At 38.3% G+C, this 27,108-nt stretch overlaps 1 protein-coding gene and 1 long non-coding RNA gene across 2 annotated transcripts in view; one reads left to right on the forward strand and one right to left on the reverse strand.

The window, feature by feature from the left end:
* Positions 1-387: 387 nt before the first annotated feature.
* On the reverse strand, positions 388-8,417 carry LOC137242100 (uncharacterized). The gene is made up of 4 exons (XR_010950079.1): positions 8,126-8,417; positions 7,133-7,322; positions 6,830-7,060; positions 388-1,149 (listed from the first exon to the last, which is right to left on the reverse strand). It is a non-coding gene; the product is annotated as an uncharacterized lncRNA (long non-coding RNA).
* A 1,753-nt stretch (positions 8,418-10,170) lies between these two features.
* The window catches only part of LOC137239672 (probable phospholipid-transporting ATPase IIB), a 145,472-nt gene continuing 128,534 nt past the window's right edge, over positions 10,171-27,108 (forward strand). The window contains exons 1-2 of the mRNA XM_067765235.1: positions 10,171-10,224; positions 17,642-18,540. Of these exons, the coding sequence (XP_067621336.1) occupies positions 10,186-10,224; positions 17,642-18,540 (938 nt within the window). The 5' untranslated portion in view covers positions 10,171-10,185. The remainder of the gene's footprint in view (positions 10,225-17,641; positions 18,541-27,108) is intronic.

Below are 27,108 nucleotides of genomic sequence, written 5' to 3' on the forward strand. Positions count from 1 at the left end.
CAATGCAACTCTGGCCTTCCTACTGTTCTTCATTCCACTCCATTCGAGTGCCTATTTTTTCGGCCTGCGAGTGCCTTACACTCTATTCGCAACATAACCTCGGATTAAGCTGCCAAACTATATAGTAAACAATGGTTCATACACAGTTGCAATTGGACTTGAGGTGGTCGCAACCACAAATCACACACACAAGATTGTGCATGTAAACAAAAGATCAGCTGCTTTTTGTGCAATTTTTACATCATTTTCCTTTAACTCTTGTTTATTTCTCTCTAACCAAAACATATGCAACAACAACAACACGGGTAACTGACCTATCGGTTAACCGTACCGGTTACCTTCTGTCAATTCGCTTTTTATATTAATGAAACGCGTCCCTTTTGTTTAAATAATATTTAATTATGAATAAATTATGTATACAATGGTTTTTACAAATAATTTCCTTAATTTTCTAGTAAACCTTACATATGTGCATATTTATATGTACAAACTACATATGTAAAGACATGAACTCATTCGTAGTCGTGCCCTTTCTGAAACCATTTTGAGTTTCGAACATAGTGTACAAGTACAAGTGTGTTGACTTATCTGTCAAGCATTCTGACAGGCACTCGCTGGATTCGGAATGACAGCGAATTCAAAATGGATACCATTACCGAGTGCGCCGAATGATTGAAAAATTGAAAAAGTCGATACGATTGGTAGTCAAAAATGTTGTCGTTGAGACCAAAAATGCGACTCTAGACCTGAGATTTCCATCAGGTGAGCGAGGCTGTTTGTAGTTTTGACGTTTATCGCTTAGTGAACACACTTGGTATAGGTACACTATGAGTTTCGAAGCTCACACTGATGGTGCTCAATTTTTCCTGCGCGGGTGGTGTTGTTAGTATCAGTTTGCATAGATATGAGTGTTGTAGATATAATACCGGAATATATGCAGCCCATTTCGTGCTATCAAAGTCGATTTGCAGGTGATGTTGAGCCTTTGAACTTGACCCTTTCCCATAATATGCGTGGTGGGGCCTTATATGTGATACTAAAAATGCCAAGGGACAGTTGTCGCAGTTTTCTTGTAGTTTGAGCAAATGTACGTTCTTCTCACAGTCATAGCTAGAATATTGCTATGCCCACATCGTCAAATCGAATTACCTAGAATGAAAAAGAAACGAATATCAGTAAGGATAGATAATAAGTTTTTAATATAACCGGAAGTGCTTAATAAATACAAGATACTCAAGGGGATTTCAGATAACCAGAATCAGGACCTGTAAAGTAAATTCAAGTGAACCTCCACCATGCCAAGGCATCTTCCGGTAGCGGGGGTACCCGAAGATTATAACAAGGGATAATTGATAGATGTTGGGGTAATAGATAGTAAATTAGGCGTACTACAAAAACAAAAACGAATAAATGCAGATGACTGTTAAATCCATTATGCGAAGTTCTTTGAATGGATGTGCAAATTGAAACGGGCAAAGTACTGCTAAAACTGCTTTCCCCGAGTAACCCGGGAACGAATTGATATGACTACGTCTATCCAATTACCATCACCGCTAGAGAGGTTGAGGACGCCATTGGTCGCGCTAAACCATCCAAAGCAGTGGGCCCAGACGGCATAGCCATGCCGATGCTTAAAAACCTAGGGAAAGAGGGTTTCAAATACTTAGCGCATGTCTTCAACCTGTCTCTATCCACCTTTGTCATACCCGAGAAATGGAAAATGGCCAAGGTGGTCCCGCTACTAAAGCCTGGGAAACCAGCTAACGTAGGTGAGTCATATCGTCCGATATCTCTCCTATCGCCAGTGGCAAAGACGCTTGAAGCCATTTTGCTCCCTTATTTCCAAGCACATTTGCAGCTAGCCCCTCATCAGCATGGCTTCAGAAAACTCCATAGCACTACCTCCGCGCTAAATGTCATTAGCACCCAGATAAATTGCGGTTTGAATCAATATCCCCACCATAGAACAGTACTCGTAGCGTTAGACCTATCAAAAGCTTTTGATACGGTCAACCATGGCTCGTTACTGCAAGACCTGGAAGGGTCCACCCTTCCCCCATGTCTTAAAAGGTGGACCGCAAATTATTTGGGTGGTCGGCAGGCATCGGTGCAATTCAGAAACGAAACATCAAAACAAAGGAGAATTAAACAAGGGGTGCCACAGGGTGGTGTCCTATCCCCGCTTTTGTTTAATTTCTACATATCTAAGCTACCTTCACCACCCGAAGGAGTCACAATCGTTTCCTACGCCGATGACTGCACAATAATGGCCACAGGCCCAGGATCGATGAGCTATGCAATAAAATAAACGGCTATCTCCCTGATCTCTCCAGTTTTTTCGCCTCGCGAAACCTGGCATTGTCACCGACTAAATCTTCCGCGACCTTATTTACAACATGGACGCCCCAAATGTCGACCATATTGAACATCCACGTCGATGGCACTACGCTACCGACTGTCCTACACCCCAAAATCTTGGGTGTGACGTTTGATCAGGATCTACATTTTGGTGCGCACGCAACCGCAATTGTTCCAAGAATTCAGAGCCGTAATAAAATCCTCAAATCCCTTGCTGGCAGTACCTGGGGAAAAGATAAAGAAACGCTCTTGACCACATACAAAGCAATTAGCCAGCCGATTACGTGCTACGCGTCACCCATATGGTCGCCAAGCCTAAAAACCACCCACTGGAAGAAACCACGGGCTGTCTTCTTATGTCCCCAGAACACCATCTGCATAATGAGGCGAGAATACTCCCCATCAGGGAGAGAAATGAGATGCTGACCAAACAGTTTCTGTTGAATACCCAGAAACCTGGGCATCCCAACAGACATCTGATTGACGAACCAGTACCGCCTAGGGGCCTAAGGAGTCATCTCCGTAAGCATTTTGAGGAAATATGGCACCTGAGAACCCAGCCGTATGAAGCGGAAAAACACAAGCAGGTCCTTGGTGAACTCCATAGACAGGCGTCGGACCTTTATGTCGGGAATTGCCCGGTGAATCCAGTACTTGAAGAAAAATATCCAGAACTCGCAGAAGAGGAACGCATACTCCCTAGGGAAACGCGTGTCACTCTTGCTCAACTTCGTTCTGGATACTGTAACAGATTAAACTCTTACCTATCCAGAATCAACCCCGACATACAAAATGTATGCCCTGCTTGCAATGTGTCCCCACATGACACCAACCATCTCTTTAATTGTAATGTGGAACCAACGCCTCTAACACCCCTTTCCTTATGGTCCACCCCTGTTGAAACGGCAAGTTTCCTTGGACTCCCGTTAGAGGATATTGATGACAATTTGTGATCGGTCGCGGCTATTGGGTGGGGCGAGCATTGCTACAACAACAACAACAACAACAACAACAACTACGTCTATTCTTCTTTAGCAGCAGTGCCGAGCACCAATTCCCTTTTGGACAGGAAAGTAAACGTTTGGTTGTCTGCAAGTTTATCATATGCCAGTACAGAACATACTCGTTTGCTGGATCTGAGCAGTACATCTAATTTTCCCAGATTTTCTGGGCTCAGCGAGGGTATCCTCCTGAATGGTGCATGTGTACTCTGCTGCCTTGCCTGGCCGCACACCCAACAGTACCAGGCACGACGGAACTTGCCTTGCGACACCCAAAGTGCACTCACGCTTCTCATGGCTCCAGCGGGTTAGTGGGCTTAGAGTATACTCGTGGTAGCTATGCCTGCCGTAAGAGGCGACTAAAATACCAAATTGATTCAAGGGGTTTTGTAGTACAGTCCTTTCAATGGGTTGTAGCGCAATCCTTTCAATGGGTTGCCAGCGCAATATATAGCCTCTCCAACCCAATTGTCAACGTCACTTACCCGTGGCGAATCCTGTTTCTTTAACAGCCGAGGCTCTGGCGACCTCATGTTCCATATGGATCTACATTTGAAGGCACTTAGTTATCTGACATCGCTTACTTAACCGGTAGATTCTAAAGTAAAAACCAAAACACAAAATATAGGTTAGGTTGAAGTGGCCGGTTCATGAGGATCTCACATAGACTGAATGAGTCCGTAGTGTTACCAGAAGTTTGTTTTAACGACCAAGCTGAAAACCCTATCAAGAACCAGGACCTATGTTATAAAAAAACTCCGTCCTCTTGACAAATACTAGAAGCTTCCTAGGACTTAAGCCACTTGCTGCTTCTAGATCTGACAGATTTATCACTCCTAATAGCTGGAGCCTTAGCCTGGCAAGCGCAGGGCACGATATTTCTCAGGGCCCGGTATTTCTCGGGGGGCCCGCGATTTAGAGGTACTAAGACATTTTTTTTAATTCAGGAGAGTCTTTAGTTGTTCCATGTGGAAATTTTAAGCCGAATTTCAAAAGCAACGAATATTGATAATGATTTTTTACCTGGTGCCTCGAACAGTGAGGAGACAATAAAAACATCAAACAAAAATATATATTTCCATGAATCCGAAATCGTAAAGTTTTCGTGGTAACACTGATGAAGGTTCATCTTCAAAAAGCCTTCCAACAATACCACCAACTCTGTATCAAAGTCTAGATTATTTAAACGACTTCGATATCGGTACCGTGAATAATGAGTTTTTGCGATCTGAAGAAGTCAACGAAATAATTCGTCGAGGTCATCAAGAGTGCCCTGTTATTTTTCCACGTGATTGTCATGACGAGGCATTTCCTACCTCGTTGTTAAACAGAATCTTGCCAAATGGAGAGAAAGTGGAGCGTCACTGGTTGGTGTGGAGTGCCAGTAGCAATGCTTTTTATTGCCTACCATGTTGTTTGTTAAGCACCAATACTTTAAATCGACCTAAAATTTGTTGTCCTGGCGAATATTCGAAATTCCAGGTATGGAAGAAGCTATACGCTAAACTGCCATCACACGAAAATACTGAAGATCACATTAAATGTTATATTCAATGGCGATCTTTACAAAACCTAATTCGAAAGGAGGCTACAATTGATACACTTATCAATGAACAGCTAATCACTGAAACTCAAAACTGGAAAGAAATTTTATATAGAATTTTGGACACTATTTTTTTTTCAAAAAGCGAAAGGATGGACATTTTTTGGGCATCTAAGATCTCATACGCCATTATGATCCGATACTTAGAGATCATTTGGAGAAAGTTAGGATTTCACAATAGCAGCTCAAACGTTTACAAGTTCACTATCTTTCCCCAGACATTCAGAACGAGTTTATAGAAATTTGTGCAAAGCATGTGAGGGAAACTATATTATATCAAGGCAAGAAAGCTAAGTAATTTGCTATTATCGTTGATGCTATGCTTGATGCTAGTCACGTTGACTACGTTCATTTTGCGCTCACTCCATTTCAATTCGAAAGCAACAAATTTACAATTCCAGAACAGATTTTGGCTTTCGTGAATTGTAGCCAAAAAACTGCTCAGAAAATCGCTGATCTAATTTGCCATACATGATTGAAGATTGTCGTGCACAAGGATACGATAACGGCGCCAATATGAAAGGAGCTTACAACGGAGCACTACGTCATATTCTCGACAAAAACTCGAAAGCTGATTACTCGCCTTGTGCAACCCGCAGCTATGATAGCGTTTTACTTTCTGGATAAAGTGTTACGCAAGCGTTGTTGTTCTATTCTAAAAAACAGGCAACGCCTTTACGGGGTATTTCGTTCTTTTGTGAAAATTCTTGCCTGCTCGCAACACAAAAGCGTTACACTTTTATCCTGTATAAAATGGCGGTGTGGCAGTGCAAATTTGTGAAACTCTCAATTCGCTCTTAAGTTCCACTTATACTCTGTTAATATGAGTGAATTTGGTGAGTTGAAATGTTCTTTGTATGCACTATAAATGTTGACCATTTTCTGGGGTAGGAGTAACTCTATTGTTGTTGTTGTTGTTGTAGCGATAAGGTTGCTCCCCGAAGGCTTTGAGGAGTATTATCGATGTGATGGTCCTTTGCCGGATACAGATCCGTACGCTCCGGTACCACCGCACCATTAAGGTGCTAGCTTGACCATCTCGGAAACGATTTATGTGACCACATTAAACCTTCAGGCCATCCCCTCCCTCCCCATCCCAAGTTCCATGAGGGGTCGCCAGAGCCGCGTCTGTTAGTGAAACAGGATTCGCCGCGGATAGGTGAGGTTGACAATTAGGTTTGGGGAAGCTATGTATTGCGCTGGCAACCTGGCCATGCATTCCCACATTTAATCCCTCAAGCCAAGAACTCTGCTAGGGTTCATCAAAGAAGTCGGCTACGATGAGGTGCTGTGAAGGAGATGTGCAAGTCACTGTGCAATCCTCAATAAATTATCTATCTACGTTCCGGTAACAAGCACCATTGAGGTACTAACCCGACCATCTCCGGACCTATTGATATGACTACATTGAACCTTCTAGGGATTGAATATTAATAATGACCACAATGCGAAAGTCTGCTGAAATTTACCATTCTCCATGGAATGCTACATATATAACTTCCCACGTTTTGAATCAGTAATGAAAAGAGCAAAATTTACTAAAATTTTAACTGGTTGTGGGTAAGGTGCTGATGTCCTCTCTTAACGCAATGTAATGGCAACGGCGACGCAGGGAAAATAATAAAAATCCTATAAATCTACTGATCGTAATTAATTAATCCCTCCCTTTCTATGCAGTTGTATGCATACATACATATGGGTTTTGTTCTCCAAACGCTATTAAAAGAAATCAATTGGTATTTACATGAACTTCGAACTCTTTGGTATTTGCTTTCTTCAGTTGATTATCAACAAAAGCATGACAAATTATCACTAACAAATTCATACATGTTGTTTATATATTTAATATGGTAGGCAATTTACTTACACTTTCTGGTGCGATGATCCTGGACAATCGGGGCTGACTAGACGAGATTTATTTTGCTTTAACATAGCGTGCTTAACGCGAACCATATCATGTTAGGGCACAATTTCGAATATGCAACCAATCAAAGAAATGTCGTGCTTGTAATACTGCTATGATAGTTGCAGCAGCTCCCGGAGGCGGCACATAAACAAAAGTTGCATGCGGATCAGTTGCATTTTTTGCTTCGGCTACCTATTCAATTTTAATTCACATTACATTATCTACTATTGCAATTTTTAATCAATACAAATCAATATAAATTACCGAAGCAAATACTGACAAACCAAGATGCGTAGTTCCACCCTTTTTTGGGAAAATACATCCAACCAATTTTGTACCGTAATCCAAAGCATGTTGGTTGTGGAAAGTATCTTGTTTACCGGTAAATCCTTGGCAAATGACACGTGAATCTGCATTTAATTGTAGGTTTCTTGTTCTTTTGGCATATCCTGAGCTGAATCGCACCCCGGCAGAGATGATATATATTACAATCATATAACATTTTTTTTATTATTTAAAAATACACATGAATGAATGAAAAGCAGAGTAAATAATGTTGCTTTGGTTGTAGCGATAAGGGTAATAGTCTAGTTGAGGGGTCGACTGCTAATACGCTACCAAAAATATCGAGAGAGGTGCCAAAAGACGCGTCTTGACATCAGTATTAATAATCCGAAGGCGGAAAATAAAAATATTAACGCGTTCAAAAGATATTAACGAAAAACCGAAAAAAGATCCGCGGGTACCTCCGAAACCGGGGGTCGGATCCATAGTATTTTTGCGCAGAACACCTTTCGGCGTTGGCGGCCTTCGGCCGCGCTTATAAAAAATAGCCCTGGGCTACGCCATGCCACGTCCGGGTGTGTGGTTTAACCATGGCTACCGCCACGGTGATGCACAATTTTTTTGGTGGGTACCAACACAACAACAACCACATGGAAATCGCCAACTTCAACTGCAAATATCTCCGGACAGAGATAAAATTTTTCTTTTCCGCCTTCAGATTATTGTTCTCGAGGTTAATACGCGTCTTTTGACACCTCTCTCAATATTTTTGGTAGCGTATTAGCAGTCGACCCCTCAACTAGACTATTACCGCGATAAGGACACTCCCAGGGAGCGATTTAGTATGACCACCTGAAACCTTCTAGGCCATTCCGTCGATTCTATACAACTTTCAGATTCTAAAAACGGATCTCGACATGCGTCTTTTGATACCACCTTTGTTTAGGTTGTGCACTGTCTTGAAAACGTTACCTTTTTTGGTTTTGGAAATCGAATCTTCCAATTCCAATTGGTGGCAAGAGGACTTGGATGCCTTTAGTTAATTCGCCAGGTTAATTTAGAAGTGCCAAAACATCTAACACACGTCGCACCTAAAAGCCCGTAGCCATTGTAAACTTTACCAAGTAGCGCAACTAACAGCTGATCGCTCAAAATTTGCACACACACAAACATCACTAATGGCCATATTACGGAAATCTTAGGGAAATTGAAGTTAAATTTTTAAACAGACATAAAATGTTATAATTTTGGAATATGTAGCATCTAGGACACCTTAATTGCAGTAATTGAAAGAAAATGTTTGGTTATACTCAAGTATTTAATTATTTTTTCTAAATTTATCTTTAATATTGATACAATGATTGATCCAATGCAACTCTGGTCTTCCTACTGTTCTTCACTCCACTCTATTCGAGTGCCTATTTTCACGGCCTGCGAGTGCCTTCCACTCTATTCGCAACATAACCTCGAATTAAGCTGCCAAACTATATAGTAAACAATGCCCGTAGCACAAGCACTTTTTTAGGTTAATTACCACAATTATAGTTTTTCATCGTTTTAAAATGTTTCCCGGAATAATTAATAAATTGTCGTATTAAGATGACGCTGTCATTTCGATCATTGTAAATTTTACCAAGTAGCGCAACTAACAGCTGATCGGTGAAAATTCGCACATTCACACGAACAGTTCTCGACTCAGTTTCAAAACAAAACTTTAGATTATTTTATTTTAAAGTGAGATAATCTTTACGAATTTATGTACATAGAATATATAAGGCGTTTTTGTTGTTATTAAAACAGTAACTTTATTTTTATTAAAGCTTTTATCAATTTTTTTTTTAATTTTCAAAAAACTCCGAACACCATTCCTTCATTTTATGACATTCGACTGCCTAGTCCACTGCCTTCCACTCTATTCGCAACATAACCTCTGTTTAAGTTGCCAAACTATATAGTAAACAATGATTTCGATGACAGCAAGAATCGTCGATGTGTTAGTGGAGAGCGAAAAAAGGTTTGAATGTGTGGGTGAACTAGTTACCACCGTCTTGTAGGGATGTAGACCGCATGCAAAACATAACAAAATCAGCTGTATTTGACATTCGCAAATTTGGTGAATACAATTAGGCCAATTAGAGAAAATACAAAAAGTGAACTGGTGAAAATTTTAATGTGTGGATTAAATAGTAAAAACTTTGTTAAAATGACACAAAAGTTATTAAAATAAAAAACCACCCATAACGTAAACAAATAGGAACTGCGGGAAGTGAAAAACTGCGAAGAAAAGCAAAATAAAAGCGAAAGACACAGTCAAATGGCCACGCAAACGCATTGATTGAAATCAATGTAATTTAGCTGGAATTCGATATATTTACACACGTACTAATGCGACAAATAAATGAAACTAATAAAGTTAGATTTCAGATAACTTAAACGATAGTGCAGGTGCCAAAAGTTTTGCTACTTAAAGAGTTCCAGGTAAAAAAAGGTATACACAAAGTGGACCAAAAGAAGGAAGTCCAAAAATATGTATGTATGCAAGTTGTTGAAACAAAGGAATTGCAACAACAGTTTTTTCAAGAAACTAGGGTTATGAAATAGAAAAAGGGAAGATTTGTTAATTGCACTAAAATAAATTTGTATGTATGAGTCGTTATTAAACACAAATTAAAAGCAGGACCAATTTAAGGGGATGAGAAAAGGGATCATAGTTTTGTTATAGGTGTTGACCAACGGGTCGAAAATGTGTTTCACGGATTTCAAAAGAGAGGGCAGGAAGCTTTTTGGATCATTTAAAAACGATCTGTCCACATCCATAACTTATTTTAATTTTGAGAGATAGTTTGACACTTGGATAGTTATCTTTGGTGTGAAAATGGTTTCCAGTCATTGATCGTAAAACGTAATACGGGCCTTGGTCTGCAGTCAGAAATTTGTAAAAGTGTTCTAATAAAATCACTGCGTGGGGTTCTATTGATCGATAGAACCGCCCTTTTATGCGCCAGCTCTGCGTTAGTGTCGAACTGTAAAGTATGCTTCCCGTACGCCTTTGTAACTCCACGGAATATAAAGTAAGCTCCCATATGTGCTAGGCTAAAAGTATATTAATCCAAATTTAACTGTTTGAAACTTCTCTTCAGAATCGGTCCAGGCGCGCCCACATAATTAATCCGACCCTGATTCAGTCCACTGTTTATTATAGATGTGGCCTGCTTTATCTGTGGACCTCTCGTCGACTCTTTGCGGATTACCCTGAAGGCCTTTTTATCCAGTTTTCGTTCATATGTTGTTGTTGTAGCGATAAGGTTACTCCCCTAAAACTTTGGGGAGTGTTATCGATGTGATGGTCCTTTGCCGTATACAGATCCGGTACGCTCTGGTAACACATCGCCATTAAGAACAACAACAACAACAAGATGCTAGCCCGGCCATCTCGGGAACGCGGTATATGGCACATTAAACCTTTAGGTTATCCCTCTCTCCCCACCCCCAATTTCCATGAGGAGCTTGGGGTCGCCAGAGCCTCGTCTGTTAGTGAAACGGGATTCGCCGCTCGAAGGTGAGGTTGACAATTGGGTTGGAGAAGCTATATATTGCGCTACACAACCCCATGAATACCTTTTCGTTCATATGGCTTACCTATTTAGTGCACTTGCGTGCACGTAGCAGGCCAGCGGCTGGCCAATTGCTTTATAGGAACCTATGAACGTTTCTTTGTCATTGTCAGCGAGGGTCTTGAGGATTTTTTACAGCTTTAAACGTTAGGTCAAATTGCGGCGGGTGCTCGCCTAAATACAGGTTGTTGTTGTTGTTGTTGTTGTAGCAGTGCTGACTGATCGTCACATCGACGTGGATGTCCAATTTTTCCGATGTTTGTCAGATCTACGTCGTAAATAACGTCGCCGAAGATTTGATCGGTGGTGCCTGATTTCTGATTGGAAGAAACTGGAAAGACAATCCTTGTTTGTCGTTGTTGTAATTAATAATGATAGGCCTTTGTCGCATACTTACATATATGTATGTAGAACCAGTACGACCCCGTAACAAGCCTTTCAAAGCCCAAGCCCGACCATCTTGGAAACAAATTAATATGACCACATTGAACCTTCTAGACCATCTAGACCATAACACCCCCTCCCTCTAGTTCCACGGAACTTGGGGTTGCCAGAGCCTCGCCTTCTAAAGAAACAGAATTCAACACGGGAAGGTGTGGGTTGGAAAAGCTATAAATTGCGCTGGAAACCCCTTGAATGGGCTGCTCTACACAATCCCTTGAATCCCACTGAAGAAAAGCCATCGACAGCGTAATTTCCAGGTAAACCGCTGTGACTTCATCGCTGCTCTTTGACACTTCGTAGCCCAGTGCTCTTCTCCACGTTTTCCTTCTTAGTCATATGCACCTCTTGCCTCCCTTTTATCTTACTAAACCTGTTTGGGACATCGAATATGTTTCAAGGGGTTGATAAGCGCAATACAAAGCTTTATAGCTTCAAAGCTTCCGCAACCCAATTGTCAGCCTCAACTACACGAGGAGCATCTGGTTACAAATATGAATGTATGATGAATCGTTCCCGAGATGGTCGGACCCCCCCCCCCCCCCCCCCCCCCCCCCTCCTGATGGAAGTTGGGGGTGGGGAGGGAGCTATAGCCTGAAGGCTTAATGTGGCCATATAAATCGTTCCCGAGATGGTTGGGCTAGCATCTTAATGGTGCTGTGTTACCGGAGCGTACCGGATCTGTATCCGGTAAAGCACCAACACATCGATAACACTCTCCAAAGCCTTCGGGGAGCAACCTTATCGCTACAACAACAACAGATGGTCCGACTGATACCTTAATGGTGCTTTGTTACCGGAACGTACCGGATCTATATCCGGCAAATGACCATCAATATCGGTAACACTTCCCAAAACCTTCGGGGAATGTTTTTGTCGTTAATACTACTACAACATGGTTTAGGTAGGGACCGATGTATAGAATTATTTCAGTTTTGTCTGCACTTGTCTAGAAAATGAACACAAAAATGTCACATCTCTACGGTCTATATATTTATTAAAAAATATTTTGCAAACCTTATAGCATAAATCTGTTAAAGAAATATTCTTTGAAGAAAGTTCAAAAATAAATCAATCTGTCAACGCAAGTTTTTTGTCTTCGATTCAACCATACGAAAACGAGCAAATTCGAAGAGCACATCAGCATTGCTGACATCAGAAAACATAAAAACGCATCATTAGAGCCAACAACAACAACAACATTAGAGCCAACAACAACTCCCCCAGCGGGTTAGGGGGGGGTCAGAATATACCCGCGGTAGGTATGCCTGTCGTAAGAGGCGACTAAAATACCAGATTCAAGGGGCTGTGTAGCGCAACCCTGCAGGTTGCCAGCGCAACATATAGCTTCTCCAAACCCAATTGTCAACCTCACCTATCCGCGGCGAATCCTGTTTCACTAACAGACGAGGCTCTGGCGACCCTAAGCTTCTTATGGAACTTGGGGTTGGGGAGGGAGGGGATGGCCTGAAGGTTTAATGTGGCCACATAAATCGTTCCCGAGATGGTCGGGCCAGCACCTTAATGGGGCTGTGGTACCGGAGCGTACCGGATCTGTATCCGGCAAAGGACCATCACATCGATAACACTCCCCAAAGCCTTCGGGGAACAACCTTATCGCTACAACAACAACAACAGCCAACAACAACAACAACATTAGAGCCAACAACAACAACAACATTAGAGCCAATAAAGCAACAACAACAATATGACAAAAATTACGCTATTTAAATATATAGCCAGACGATAAACAGCGAGACGCCAAAGTCGTTTGTGGGGCTGAGCACATTTAAATTACTCAACAGTTAAAAACGACGGCACTCGAAATTAAAAGCACAAAGCACTTGAGCGGCACGATAAGGAAGGCGTTGATAAACCAACAGCAACTGGCAACAAATAGTAAATGTAAATGAATAGTAACAACTATAAGAACAATAAAAAGTCAAGTGTTGGCAATACAAATTAGCCAACTGAAACTGCGGTATCGTTAAAAATATCAGCGAAACAAAAATGCAATGAAAATAAAATAACAAAATAGTAAAGAAAAACTTGAACAAATAAACAACTAGCATAAGCAAAATTACAAAATAAACACAAACATTGAATAAGAATTGTAACGTAGGTATGTACTACTACTCATCAAATAGTACAAAGAAACACATACTCATCGAGCTTATGCTCGGGTAGCCAATACATTCAACAAAATTCAACGTGCTGTGCGCTCTCTTCCTAATAACTTAAAAATAATTTTGAAATTGTTACATTTGGGTGCTCTATACCTCCAGTTTGCTTTCTATATTTTAGGTATTTTATTTTAATGGCTTACCTATTTGTATACCCAGCTGCGCCAAACACAAATTACAATAGTCCACATATATTGCACCAAACTCAAACTGAAGGGCTGGAAAAATAGTTAATATTTATAACCAAGAATATCGAGTAGTTTCACTTATCAGGAATTCCAAACCAAAACCCAATAAGCGCAACCTTAATATTTATATATTAACCCTTAAATGTATTGCGTTGCCGTTTGGCAACATAGCATTAAAAGTTCTATAATTTCGCATATACTACAGATAACGGTTTAATTCATGATGTAGACTTTTGGCTATATACTGTTCAAACGAAATCGTAAATTGACTCGTGTGTTTTCATTGATCGTGCTTTTTTTGGCGCAATTTTTTGACATGAGTATACACATTGTCCATAAGTAGTGAAATGTGAACTTTGAAAAGCGTTGTAAAATAATAAATAAAGCATCAATTGTTATTTAAATTTATTGTTTATACATAAAAAGGTATGTATTTCCATTTGCAGCAGTTGTATATATAAAAATAATTTTGATTGTTATCAAATTATCATTTGGCTACATGTTGCCATTTGGCTACATTGTGCATATAATTATAGTTTGTTCAACTTGTGTGACCACTATTAATTCTCTTGTTCAGTTGTTTCCAAAATGAATAAACCATTCAAATCAGTGGAGGAGCTTACGAAATATTTGCTGGAATATAATAGCGACGAAAGTGAAGATGAGAATGGCTTTGACGACGATATAGAATACCCAGACTTTGTTCCGACTGATCTGGCACATTCTGATTATGATACAGAAATAGATGCAATCACGCAGCCTCCTTTAGCTCCGAGTCCGTCATTGGAATGTAATTCTGCAGCCCCTTCAACCGAAGATTTTGGACAACGCACCAAAAAAAACATCATTTGGAAAAAAAATCTACAATTACATGAAGATCAACTCCAATTTCATGGCAACGATGAAATAGACGGTGAATTATTAAGTTTAGAGACTCCATACCATTTTTTTGTTGATTTTTAACTGATGAACTTATTATGAACATTGTGGAGCAGACAAATTTTTACAGTGTACAAAAGAATCCAGAGAAACATAACAAATATGCTCCATCCGATATAAAAAAGTACATTGCCATTGTAGTGTACATGTCTACTGTACATGCGCCGAGTATTAGATCTTATTGGAGTGATAAACTGGGCATTTCTTTTGTAAAAGACATAATGCCAGTCAACGCCTTTGAAAAATTGCGGCAGAATATACACTTCAATGATAATTCTTCTTTTATACCACGTGGTCAAGAAGGGCATGATCGGTTATACAAAATAAGGCCCCTAATCAATCATCTTCTTTCCAAATTTAGAAGCATACCATTGGAAAAGCAACTGTCCATCGACGAACAAATGTGCTCAACAAAAGTGAAACACTTCATGAAGCAATATATGCCAATGAAACCACATAAATGGGGTTTCAAATTGTTTGTTTTGGCAGGAATTTCTGGATTTGCCTACAATTTTGAAATATACACTGGTGCTGAAAACAATAAGCCCAGACCGCATGACGAACCAGATCTTGGGGCAACATCAAACATTGTTTTGCGTTTGTCTCGTATTATTCCAAGACAACAAAATTATCGCATATTTCATGATAATTTTTATACAGCCATTCCACTGATGGTGTATTTAGCCAAAAAAGGTATTTACTGTTCCTAGAAACAGAATTCCAAATTATAAATTACCAACAGAAGCCGCAATGAAAAAAGAAGAACGCGGAAAAAGCCATGAATATATGACGACTATAGATGGAGTCGATATAACTTCAGTTGTTTGGAAGGATAATAAATATGTTAACCTAATATCTGCTTTTGCAGGAACATCTCCTGAAATATTAGTAAAACGATTTGATCGGAAAGCTGGCAAAGTAGTTGATGTCAAATGCCCCAATATTATTCAGCAATACAATCGTCATATGGGAGGCGTGGACCTCTTAGATTGTTTAATGGGTCGGTATAAAATTGCAATTAGAAGTAGAAAGTGGTACTTGCGAATATTTTATCACTTGATTGACATGACAATGGTCAATGCATGGTTGACCTAGAAACGCGTACTGAAGCAGAAGAACAAAACGGAATCTGATCTTTTAAACCATGCTGATTTTCGTCTTGAAGTAGGTCGTTGTCTCAGCCAAGTGAAAGTGGGAACAAAACGTGGCAGACCAAGTATCATAGAACCAGCAATTCAAATGAAGAAGAAAAGAGGTCCTGCTCAACATGTTCTTCCCAAGGATATTCGCAGAGATGAAACTGGACACTGGCCCGAGCACACGGAAACTAAAATGCGCTGCAAATATCCTGAATGTAAGGGCTTCAGTCGCGTTAAATGTGAAAAATGTGGCATTGCTCTGTGTTTTAACAACAAAAATAATTGTTTTAAACTTTTTCATATAAATTAATATATCATTTACATGTTTTTTGAACAATTTAAATTGAATAAAATAATTTTTTCTCCTTGCATTTTCGATTTGTTTCAGTTCTGACAATTTTCACTATATCGCTCTAATAACACATGATGTAGCCATTTGGCAACAAACCCTTATCCTTAAGAAAAAAGGACAATTTTGAGCACTAAATTTTTTTTTATTATTTTTTCATGACTTTATAAGCAGTTATCTCTCGTTTAAAAAAAAAATTCAAATCGGAGATGTCATGCATTTAAGGGTTAAGTAAAAGTCCGAGTCCGAGCGTTCATTGTAAATCAGGCCTTGGTGTTAAAAAAGCATTACAGGAATACTTACAGTTCGTTGGAGTTTCAAAAGTCATCAGCACAAAATTGTCAGCTAGACTGCAGGTACATACAATATCTAAAGCTGAATACCGTCCCTGATTTTCTGAAGTAGTTGGTTTAGTACTGTGTAGAGATGAGGCCTTTAGTTCGCAGGTAATAATTATATTATATTCTAAGTGGTATTTATGAACTTTTTCCTGAGTATAACAAATCGTTCAGGTCTTGCGTGCTAAGAACGGCGGACAAGGATGTCAAAGGTCAGCAGATAACAAAATTTTTTACCAAGTCTTTCCGATCTCCTAAAACAATTTACTGTTCAAATACGTTCCTAAATGAAAACTATTTCAGAATATCGATTTCAATTCCCCAGCCTAGAAGGTTTAATGTGGAGAACGAAAATCGACACTAATGATGGCACAACGCCAAAACCGGTTTGTCTCAAAACAAAATTTGACAAGGGATGACGGAAAATCGTTCCAATATACATCATTTATCCACCCTGTCGGAAAATCAACAAAACAAAATAAGTTGGTCATGTTAATTGTTCCCGAGATGGTGGGGCTGGTACCTTAATGGTGCTTTGTTACCGGAACATACCGGATCTATATGCGACAAAAGACCAACAACAACATCTATAACACTCCCAAAAACCTTCATTGATTGTCTTTATCATTAATACAACAACAACAACCAAGGGAGGTCAATCCTTTTTCCACCTGCTTCTCCCAAGTCAGTGGAGGTCTCCCCTCCTTCTGCTTCTAAACTGTGGTGTTGCCTGAAATATTTTCTTGGCCTCAGCATCTTCGTCCACACGCATAACATGAATTAGCCAGCGAAGCCTTTATGCTTATCCTCTCTGCACTATCTCCATATCTGCGTAAAGCTCGAACATTTTAAGAGCCATCTCATCTCCTTTCGACACCGTCCATGATTCCGAGCCATACATCAGGACAGGTATGAGGAGCGACTTGTGCAGCGTCATTTTGTCGAAAGATGATATTACTGTTAAATTTCCTACTCAGTCCAAAGTAGCACTTGTTGGCAGGAGTTATTTATTGATTTCTAAGCTGAAATAGGGTGTTCATTGACCTAATTCTAAGATGTGCGGAATAAAGCGCTTTTGAAAATAATTTTGATAATTCCAATGAATTCTTCAAATTTCGGCATAGAACATTTTTCTACGGGGAGTTCGACATAGCAAATACATATGTATATTCTTTGAAAATCTTTTTGAATCAACTTTCTTCCGCTTTCCATATGTGTGCTATTGTTACAACCCACAGCTGGGTATATAAGTAATGTTCGGTATTAGCCAAATTGAGGTTCCCCTATTCTTTTGTAGTTATTTACGTTTACAACAACAACGTGCGTTTGTTCTTTGAACGCTACAACAATATACAAATATACATACATACATAAAACACAAAACACTGCCATGGTGGCCGAAAGCGAATTACAATTACGCGATTTCGATGGCGAATCCGAAGATACTGACTCTGAGACTGAATTACTCATACGCCATAGCGGACGTGGCCAACAACAAGCAAAACGCGGGAGCATTGCCACCACACGTTACTATCTCCATGATTACTCAACAAACACAACACAACCATCGGCATCGACGACGTCATCAACGTCGTTTAATACCGGCACCAGCAACATAGCGACGGGCTTCCTCAGTCATTTATTTGGCAACAGCAAAACAACGAATAGTCTTAGCCGCACAGTCGGGCAAGTACGTTTTAGAAATGAACGTAGTCGCGAACGCGCTAAATACGAAGACTTTAGTAGTACGAGTACAAGAATACAACAACAACAACCACAAGAATATAAAGAAAAACAAACAAGAACAGGATATAATTTTGGCGGTGTTTTCAATAAGGGATTGGGTACGTCTGCGAACGCGAAACTGGCGGAGACAACGCAAACGTCGTATCGCGGTAATGGCGGTGCGACAAGTGGTGTGGGCGTGTCCGGTCATGGTGTCACAGAGTCTGTAGCATTAGGTGTACGTAGTAGTGGCGGTGGTGCACATAAACGTTATGATGCTACAGCTGGCGCCACTGTGAACGGTTCAAATGAAAGTGTAAGTGGTGGTGGCGGTATTGGTGGTGGTGCGGGTGTTGTGCTACAACAAACGGTGCTCGATGCTGAAAATGGTTCAACTGTTTACTATCAAAAGAATCGAAGACGCAGTAAACGCAGATCGTTGGCGAATCTTTGTAAAATGTGCCTGTGTGGGTGAGTATTGATGATTTTGAGACATACATATGTACATACATACACACATCAATAAGAAGAGAAAGTGACAGATAATGCTCTAACTGTATACAATTTCCCTTAAATGGCAATTATGCAAATGTGTGTGTAAGGTGGCTGTTCTTAAAAAACTGATGCATAGGTTGTTAAAATTTTTTTTATGGTTTCTTAAACGAGCATAAGTGAGTTAATAGAGCTTAACGATGTTAAAAGACATGAAAATGCTAATAATAGTAAGTACCTATTAAATGAAAATGTAAACATTGTAAAGTAGGTGAGTGTCATTAGTAGATATACATACATATATTGAGAATTGCTTTGTTGAAATTTTATGCACCAAAATATAAAAAAATAGGAATATTTTTGGAAAAAAATAATAATTTCAAAAAAATTCAGCAAAAAAATTTAAAAGTAAACATAATAAAAATAATAAACATAAACATAAAAAATTAAAAAAAAAAACACACAAGTCAAATTACCAAAAGCAGAAAAGAAACGTAAAAGATGAATAAAAGAACGGAGGTACAAAATTGACAATATAAATAGCGGAAAACATCGATGAAAGGGCCTTAAACCAAATAGCCGAAGTAGCAAAAAAAAAATCGCATTAAAAAATTGAAAGAAAAAAGTGCAAATAAACCCAAAAATAAAGCAAGTTCGTGTTGAAAGATAAAAAATTGTAAAATAAAAAGAAAAATAACAAAGAATTCTAAAAAAAGTGAATCACAAATTAAAGATAAAATTAAAAATAAAAGCAGAAAAATGCTAAAATCGACAAACGGTCCCAAAACCAAAAACCAACATAAAAACAATATTAAAGCAAATCAACATAAAAAAAATTGTATAAAGTTTAAAGCAATAAAAAGCATAAACAAAAATAGATATCGGCTTTCGAAGTTCGAAATTCTACATTTCGAAATTTTATTTATTTTTTTTTTGTTAACGAGTTCAGCAAATTAAAAAAGTAAAAATGTGGTCGTGGTCCGCATTTTTTCTTTTATTTGAATGCTGAAAGGCTGAATTCTTTTGTTTGAATAATTACAGTACGAGCAATTCCAGTGGAGAGAAGGTGCAGACATGAAAGTAGTAGCCAATATCATGGGACTATCTGACTTTTAACTCGTATAACAGCTGTTATACTAAAATTCTCAAAAAAAAGAATTCATCCTTTCAAGTAAGGGAAAAGAGCGGACCACGACCACATTTTTACTTTTTAATTTGCTGAACGCGTTAACAAAAAAAAAAAATAAAATTTCGAAATGTAGAATTTCGAACTTCCAAAGCCGATATCAATTTTTTGGAGGCTAACTTCGAAAAACGGAGATAGTACTTTGTCTACTTAAGCCTCAATCTCTACAAAAAAGTGGGTTTGGTCCAATACCCAGAAAAAAGTTGATTTTGTCGCATAGTGTAATTAATAAAAACAGAATAACAAAATTTTAAACACTTCCCTCATATGTATATGTAAATGGATCATAAAAAATTATAATTAGGCCTCGATGCACTGCGACCTTTGTTTAGATCTATTATACTTGACCTTCCCGCCTATTCCTGTTTGTGGAGGCCTTTAATATATCTAAGTTCTTCTGCTGGCTTTTTACTCCATATCACGAGGGGTTACGCCATACAGATGGAATGGTATTCGCATAGGCTGTGAGCTGGTATTTCATTATCCAGCTGATAAAATCGACAGATTTGCCGATGTCATCAACTTACTTAGGTGATATCGTAGACTACAGCTTCCCGTATAGTACCCAGTGAGAGTTTGTAGGTCCTCTCTGCTTAGATTTATAAGTTTAGCTGATATTCTTGTTCCTGGAAGTATGAACGATTTGGCCTGTCTTTGCCCCTGGCAGCCAATCTAGTGTTGTCTGAACTGCTTTGTTTCCCAGTTATTTTTGGTTTCTCTGGGGGCTCTAGATCATAGAATGCTGCTAAAGCACTGTGCTTGGCTAGGTAGTCTGCTGTTCATTACCTTTTTGTCACTGATTCCCAAGAACCCATCCTTACAAAATCTTGTTTTGTGCTCCCAAATCATTTAACACTACAATGCATTCATTCAACGTGCGTAAAGCTGGCACACCCAAGTGCTCAAAAGTAAGTTTAAGTTGATTGAGAATTAAGTACATTTAGGTGCTATTTAGGGCCACAAAAAATAATTTAGGTGCTCATTTGGTTTTTGAGATATTCGCAAAAAAGTGTGGGTCTGCTTGACGTTAAGCTATCAGACCCACACTTTTTTGCGAATATCTCGAAAACTAAATGAAAACCTAAATTATCTTTTGTGGCCCTAAAAAGCACCTAAATAGCTCCTAATTTTGATATATTTTTTATTTAAAATAAAATGAAATTTAAATTGTGGGTCTGCTAGCTTAGAAGTAATTGTGTAAGACTGCAAGGCACGTAAGGCTGCCTGGCTATTTCACATAATGAAGATACTCCTCGAGGATAAGCCTTTTTACTGAAGTAGCATTCCGTTGGTGTCGATTTCTTTCGGCCCACAGAAGTCAGCTCCGCGTTTTTTCGTCATCAAATTTTAATCCATCCGTGAACCAGACCTCTGAGTTCTAATCTATACGATTCTCTGTTTTCCTATGCAGATTACTAAGCCATCTGCACACCCTTGCGTGTCAAATCCATTGGATTGCAGTAACTGAAGCAGGTCATCTATGACTAGGGTCCTTAAGAGAGGAAAAAGCACACCCCTTGAGGGTATCCCCTAGTGGCCACAGTTGACTCAGTTGTCGCTCCCAGCTCAAACCTTGAAGCTTTGTGTATTTTATTTTTTCATATTTTATTTATTTTCGTTAATTTGTTAATCAAAAACGATTGTTTAAAAAGCGTACTATTAAAACAAGCCAGTTCAGCGCACGTAAATGCCAAAAATCAGCACAAATGATAAAATATCTAAAACAAAATTGTGAAATATAAACATAAAGCGAAAAAAAGAAAAAACAACAACTCTGCGAAAATTTCACACACAGCATATGCTAGTGCCATATGAAAATTCGATGATGGGAATTTTTAATTAAATAAAGATGTGTGAAAACGATTGTACAAATAAAAAATTGAAAACAGCAAAAAAAAAAAAACAGTTAAAAAATCGCGTTAAAATACGCGTTTTTAGGTTACAAATGTTGCAGTAATACAGTTGCCACAATTGCGCTAACAGGTTTTAGCGCAGTGTTAACAATGTGTATAAAAATATTACAAAAGTAAAAAAAATAAACAATTTCTAATTTATATCATTAAAATTACACTTAATTAGCGGCATCATTAAAAATGCGCAATATACATAGGTATGTTTAGAAATACAATTCACCTAGAATGCAATCATCATATATATTATCTCTAATTGCTGTTTTTATGTCCGTTTTTCGCTCTTATTTGGAATCCAAATCTATAAATAAAGCTTTGGTTGTTAATATGGAGATTCGGGCTATTAGCGAGCTTTGGGCAATTTTGGTCGTAGTGCTTTTGGTTAGCTATATTTTATTAAAATAATTTGCTAAAAATAAACGATTGTGAGCTCACAAAGAAATCTAGTTGTACTATGGCACTATTGTGAATATTTGCACTGCATTACCGGCAGTTGCTCTTATACTCCAGATGGCAGCGCAAGTCGTAAGTTTTAATTGATTGATAGAACAGCTGATTTCTGTTGATATTTGATAAGAGACTTTTAGATTGGTTGCGCAAGATACCCGCGGGTACGGCTCGTATTAATTATATTAGAACAATAAACAATCTTACAGTGCTAAATCTATATTAAAGTCTAATAAATTACTGATTACGATAACAATTGAGCGTATTAAAGCGCAAAAATACTAAAAATAGTCTGAAACCAAAAGTTCTCCAAGGTTTTGTGCAATAAAGTACTTCCTATAAAATTATAGTAAGTCGAAAAATGTAAATAAAATTTCTGTGCCTCTTTATTTATTCAAAATGCCGTAAAAAGTGCTTAAAATTACTTCCTATAAAATTATAGCAAATCGAACAACTTAATTAAGTACCTGCACATCTCTCGAAAACATCAAAGCTTCACATTTTCATGAGAAAAGTGGTTTAAAACACTTCCTATAAAATTATAGCAAATAAAAAATGGATATGTAAGAAAAACAAATTAAATTCTTCTAATCAGTTGCTTCATGCCGCTGCCTACAATAGTATAAGCTATAATTTTCATTAAAATTCAGTTGTTGTTGGTACTTTAAGTGCCATGTCTTATTCAATTTTTATAAGGAATTATCAATTAACGCTAAAATGAAGACTGTTTTTTCTCTAAATTATAAATATGTATCTACTTATTATTTCTGTGTCAATGTTTATCAATATTTCCTATAAAATTATAGGAAAGAGAAGAAATTTAAAAAAATATTTAAAAGTTTAGGTTAGGTTAGCTTAAAATATCTGTCCGAGGACACAGTGTCATTAAGCTCGTTGTGATGCCACGAAAGCATACAGTTAAGCTTCCTCTTCGAACCATTTTGTAGACCTGAAAAAGTCGACCGAGTCCTTGATGTCGTACTTCACGACCTGACGGAGATTATCCAGAAAGGGAGCTCCCAGAAAACGCAGCCTTTCGCCACTTAACGTCGGGCAGTTGCAGATGAGGCCAACCACCGTTTCCTCCTCTTCATCCTTTCTACGACTCCTGCAGCAACCACGATACGGGGCTCCTAACCTTTCTACAAGCTTACCTATAAGGCAGTGACCAGTTAAGACTCCTACAAGTGTGGAAATTGTATACCTGCTTAAGGTGTAAACGTGACGAGATCTTACAGGATCCCATTTTTGCCAGGTTTCCTGCGATGTCCGAAATACCAGTGTTTGTAGCCATCTTTCGTTGACTTGACGGTGGATGTGCTCTTTAGTATTAGCTTGTATGTGGCAGAGGGTTCCTTGCTCTGCTCAGTTGTAACTTGCCTAGAGGATACGTTTGCAATGCAGTTTCCCTCGATGTTCTTGTCGCACTGATCTATGTTACACTTCACCCACGGTTCTGTTGTGCCATCTCTTGAAGAGATGAATTGAACGAGTAAGAGCTAAGAGATTTGATAGCAGCCTGGCTGTCGCTTAACAAAAAGATTTCATTGCCGATATTGTTTGTCCGCATCCTAGCTGCGGCTTCCATGGTGACTGATACATCTGCCTGGAAGACACTGCAGTTGAATTTTCAAAAGATGCGCCTATCAGTTTCAACTACCTAGAAAATTGTAAAAAAATTTAGCCAAGCAAAATACATGCAAAAATTGTTCACAGAAGTTTGCTATAATTTTATAGCAAAAAAAATCCTTAGAATTTATGGAAAAAGTTGTTTAACTACTCAAAATGCTTAACACCTAAGTGAACTGAGTAAAACAATGCTCATTAAAATTTCCATAACTGCATAGTAAAGCATAAAATTAACTGCTAATTATGTATTTTTTTTTTTTTATGTAAGAAACAGTTAATATTGAAAAGCACAGCCGTTATTTTTAAAAACAGCAAAATCCTTGCAAAAAAGAATGTAGAAAAGTTTGCTATAATTTTATAGCAAATATTTTTTTTAATTGTGATAAATCATCTCTGAAAATGTTAAATAACTAGACGAATTGTGTAAAATACTGCTCGTAAAAGTTGCTATAATTTTATAGCAAAAAAATTTCGATCTCTTTGTTATCTACCTTCTTTTTCCATTCAATAATACATACACACATGTGTACATAAATATCTCGTCCATATGCAAATACGCACATATGTATAACAGCTTTAACCGCACAGTTGTTTATAATTACCATTTTCAATTTTATAAATGAAATAAAATAAATAAATGTAAGGCGCGATAACCTCCGAAGAGATATAAGGCCGAGCTTCTCTTCAAATTTGCGTCGTGCTCCTCTTGATTTGCCCTACAAATTGGCCGGACGGGACCTACATGTTTTATGCCGACTCCGAACGGCATCTGCAAGGCAGATGAGTTTTCACTGAGTGCTTTTTCATGGCAGAAATACACACGGAGCGCTTGCCCAACACTGCCGAGGGGCGACCCCGCTTAGAAAAATTTTCTTCTAATTGAAAAACCTTATTTCTAAAATTCTGATGTTGCTAAATGAAATAGTAAACATGAATAATTCTTTTAGCTTTTGTTCATCCAATGCGCGCATACCAAAATAATATTAATCGTTCTGCTATAATATTTATATCTCTACGATATGAATTTGTGATAGCAATAAAAGTGCAAAACTTTATGTGCTCGGAGATTAAATGGCACTAATTTGGTTTATTGCTATTTTGGTTAGTTTGCTCATTCTCAATGTAGTTTATTAAAAGAAAAATAACAACAAAAAATTATTTTCTATTATGCGTTCGAATTAGGTGCTGCTTGTGTGCCGCACATGTGTGCACATTAAAAATCCAGTTTTGCCTGTTTTGCGTGGCAATGAATTTAGTTATTGGCTTGCGCCTCGTGGCGTTCCTTCTAATGATATGTTTCTATTTCTTATTTGTCTTTTTTTCAATTATATATTCTATTTGAATTTCGAATTTATTTCCACTTTCAAGGTCAAACTTAATAAGCTCCTGTTGTTGTTGTGGCGCGGCGCCGCACAGTGGCATTTTTGCATGATTTAAACGCGAAAAATTAATAACTCACTGAAAAATGAATATATTTCATTCAAACCGAGTGTATATGTTTGTATGCCTTACCCCCCTTCAGTGAGAATAGGCGAAGGGCGGGGGAGGCTGGGCGGGGTTGGACCCCCATCCAAAAATTTTGAATTTACCCCAAAAAAAACTTTCTTACAGCCTTATCTTGTTCCTTTATTCACAATTGAACTTACCTATATTTAAATTTCTTATCTTCTTCAACTTTGGTGTAATTCACTTGAATCCATGTCATATAAAGTTTGATAAAAAAATTCCAACTTTACTGCAGCATTCATCATACAATCCCTCGACTCCGTTTACTCCCTCCCTAAAACAGTACACACGTGATCTAAAACGGCTTTATCCTTTTATTTTTGGCCACGTTTTGCAACCCACACCTCATACAACTCCCTCTTTGTGATCGTCATTATATCAAAACGGGGACCAACGGGAATGAAGAATCATTTGAGTTATATGCAATAATATTGAATTATTGTAGGAATTCAAAAATTATTGTGGTACAGCGTGGTTCAAACTTTTGGCAGGCTTTTCTTTTCACGGTTTTATATATTTTGAGCACAAAAATAATACACATTAAAGAAGTCACAATTTCGTAATCGCAAACTTATCAAGGTTAGATTGAACTGGCCGCTCCATGAGGACCGATCGGCAAACTTATCAAGCTGACATGAAATATTTTCAAATATTTTGAATTATTTGAATGGTGTAAATCTTAAGCTTCTAAAACACATGTCGAGACTTATTACCTAAACCACAGACATTTATATATTCCGGCAGGGGGCAACCTTCGTGAGAGTACACATGTGATGAAGTACGTTAGTGATCAGGGCAGGTACCGAATTTGAAACCTCAAAGGGAAAGAGATAAAACTCCGCGGAAAAATGTATTTAGAATTGGACTGAAAAACTTATCGTCAGTTTAAATTTCAATTCCAAGAATCTTAAATAATATAAGGCTTAGGTAAAGGTCTTCTCCTAAGCGCTCCAGACGTTAAACAAGCGTTTTGTTGAAGCAATTCCTCTTTTAAAAAAAGGCGATAGTACCAACTAGTCGTGAAGTTCGATGCCTTAACCTACGAGTGTATGTCTAGAAAACTAATGTTTTGAAGTTAGCCAGAGGTCGCCCAGGGAATATACCTCAACCACAATAGAAGCAACGTTACCAGAAACATATAATTTCGAGCTTTTTGCGAAGAGATTCGGCGGTTTTTTAAACGGTTTTATTTAGCTTGACTGGACAGGCTAACTGGCTGGCTGGCTGGCACGAATTTTGTAATTGAAATTTAAGTAACTTCCCGATAAGCTACAAGCTTGAAACTTGGAATATAGTTCAGAACCCGATGAAATATTTCAAAAAATCGTATTTGTGGTCCGATTTGGTTCATATTTGGAACACGTAATACATACATGAATAGAAAGCGGCCTATGAAAATTCGCCGCCAGGTGGTGCAAAGATCGAGATATTCAAAAAAATCGTATTTGTGCTCCGATTAGGCTCATATTTGGAACACATAATACATACAAGAATAGAAAGAAACCTATGATAAAAATCGCCGCTATTTAGCGCAAGGATCGAGATATTCAAAAATTCGTATTTGTGGTCCGATTTGGTTCATATTTGGAACACATAATACATACATGAATAGAAAGCGACCTATGAAAAAAATCGCCGCTAGGTGGCGCAGGTATCGAGATCAAATTTCTATTGATAGTCATACATAAGACCAACTGAGCCTTAATAAGGTTATGCTACGCCTCACATTTTTAGAAATTGCACGCGCCCAAAGCTTTCATTTAATTGTCTGATCAACGTCATAGATTGATGAGGAGTCCCTAGGACCTACCTACATAATTATTTTCTAGCTTTTAGTTTTATTATTACTTCATGTAAGTATTGTTTTAA

This window comes from Eurosta solidaginis, chromosome 2 (assembly GCF_040869045.1).
Source record: "Eurosta solidaginis isolate ZX-2024a chromosome 2, ASM4086904v1, whole genome shotgun sequence".
Classification (NCBI taxonomy): Eukaryota; Metazoa; Arthropoda; class Insecta; order Diptera; family Tephritidae; genus Eurosta; species Eurosta solidaginis.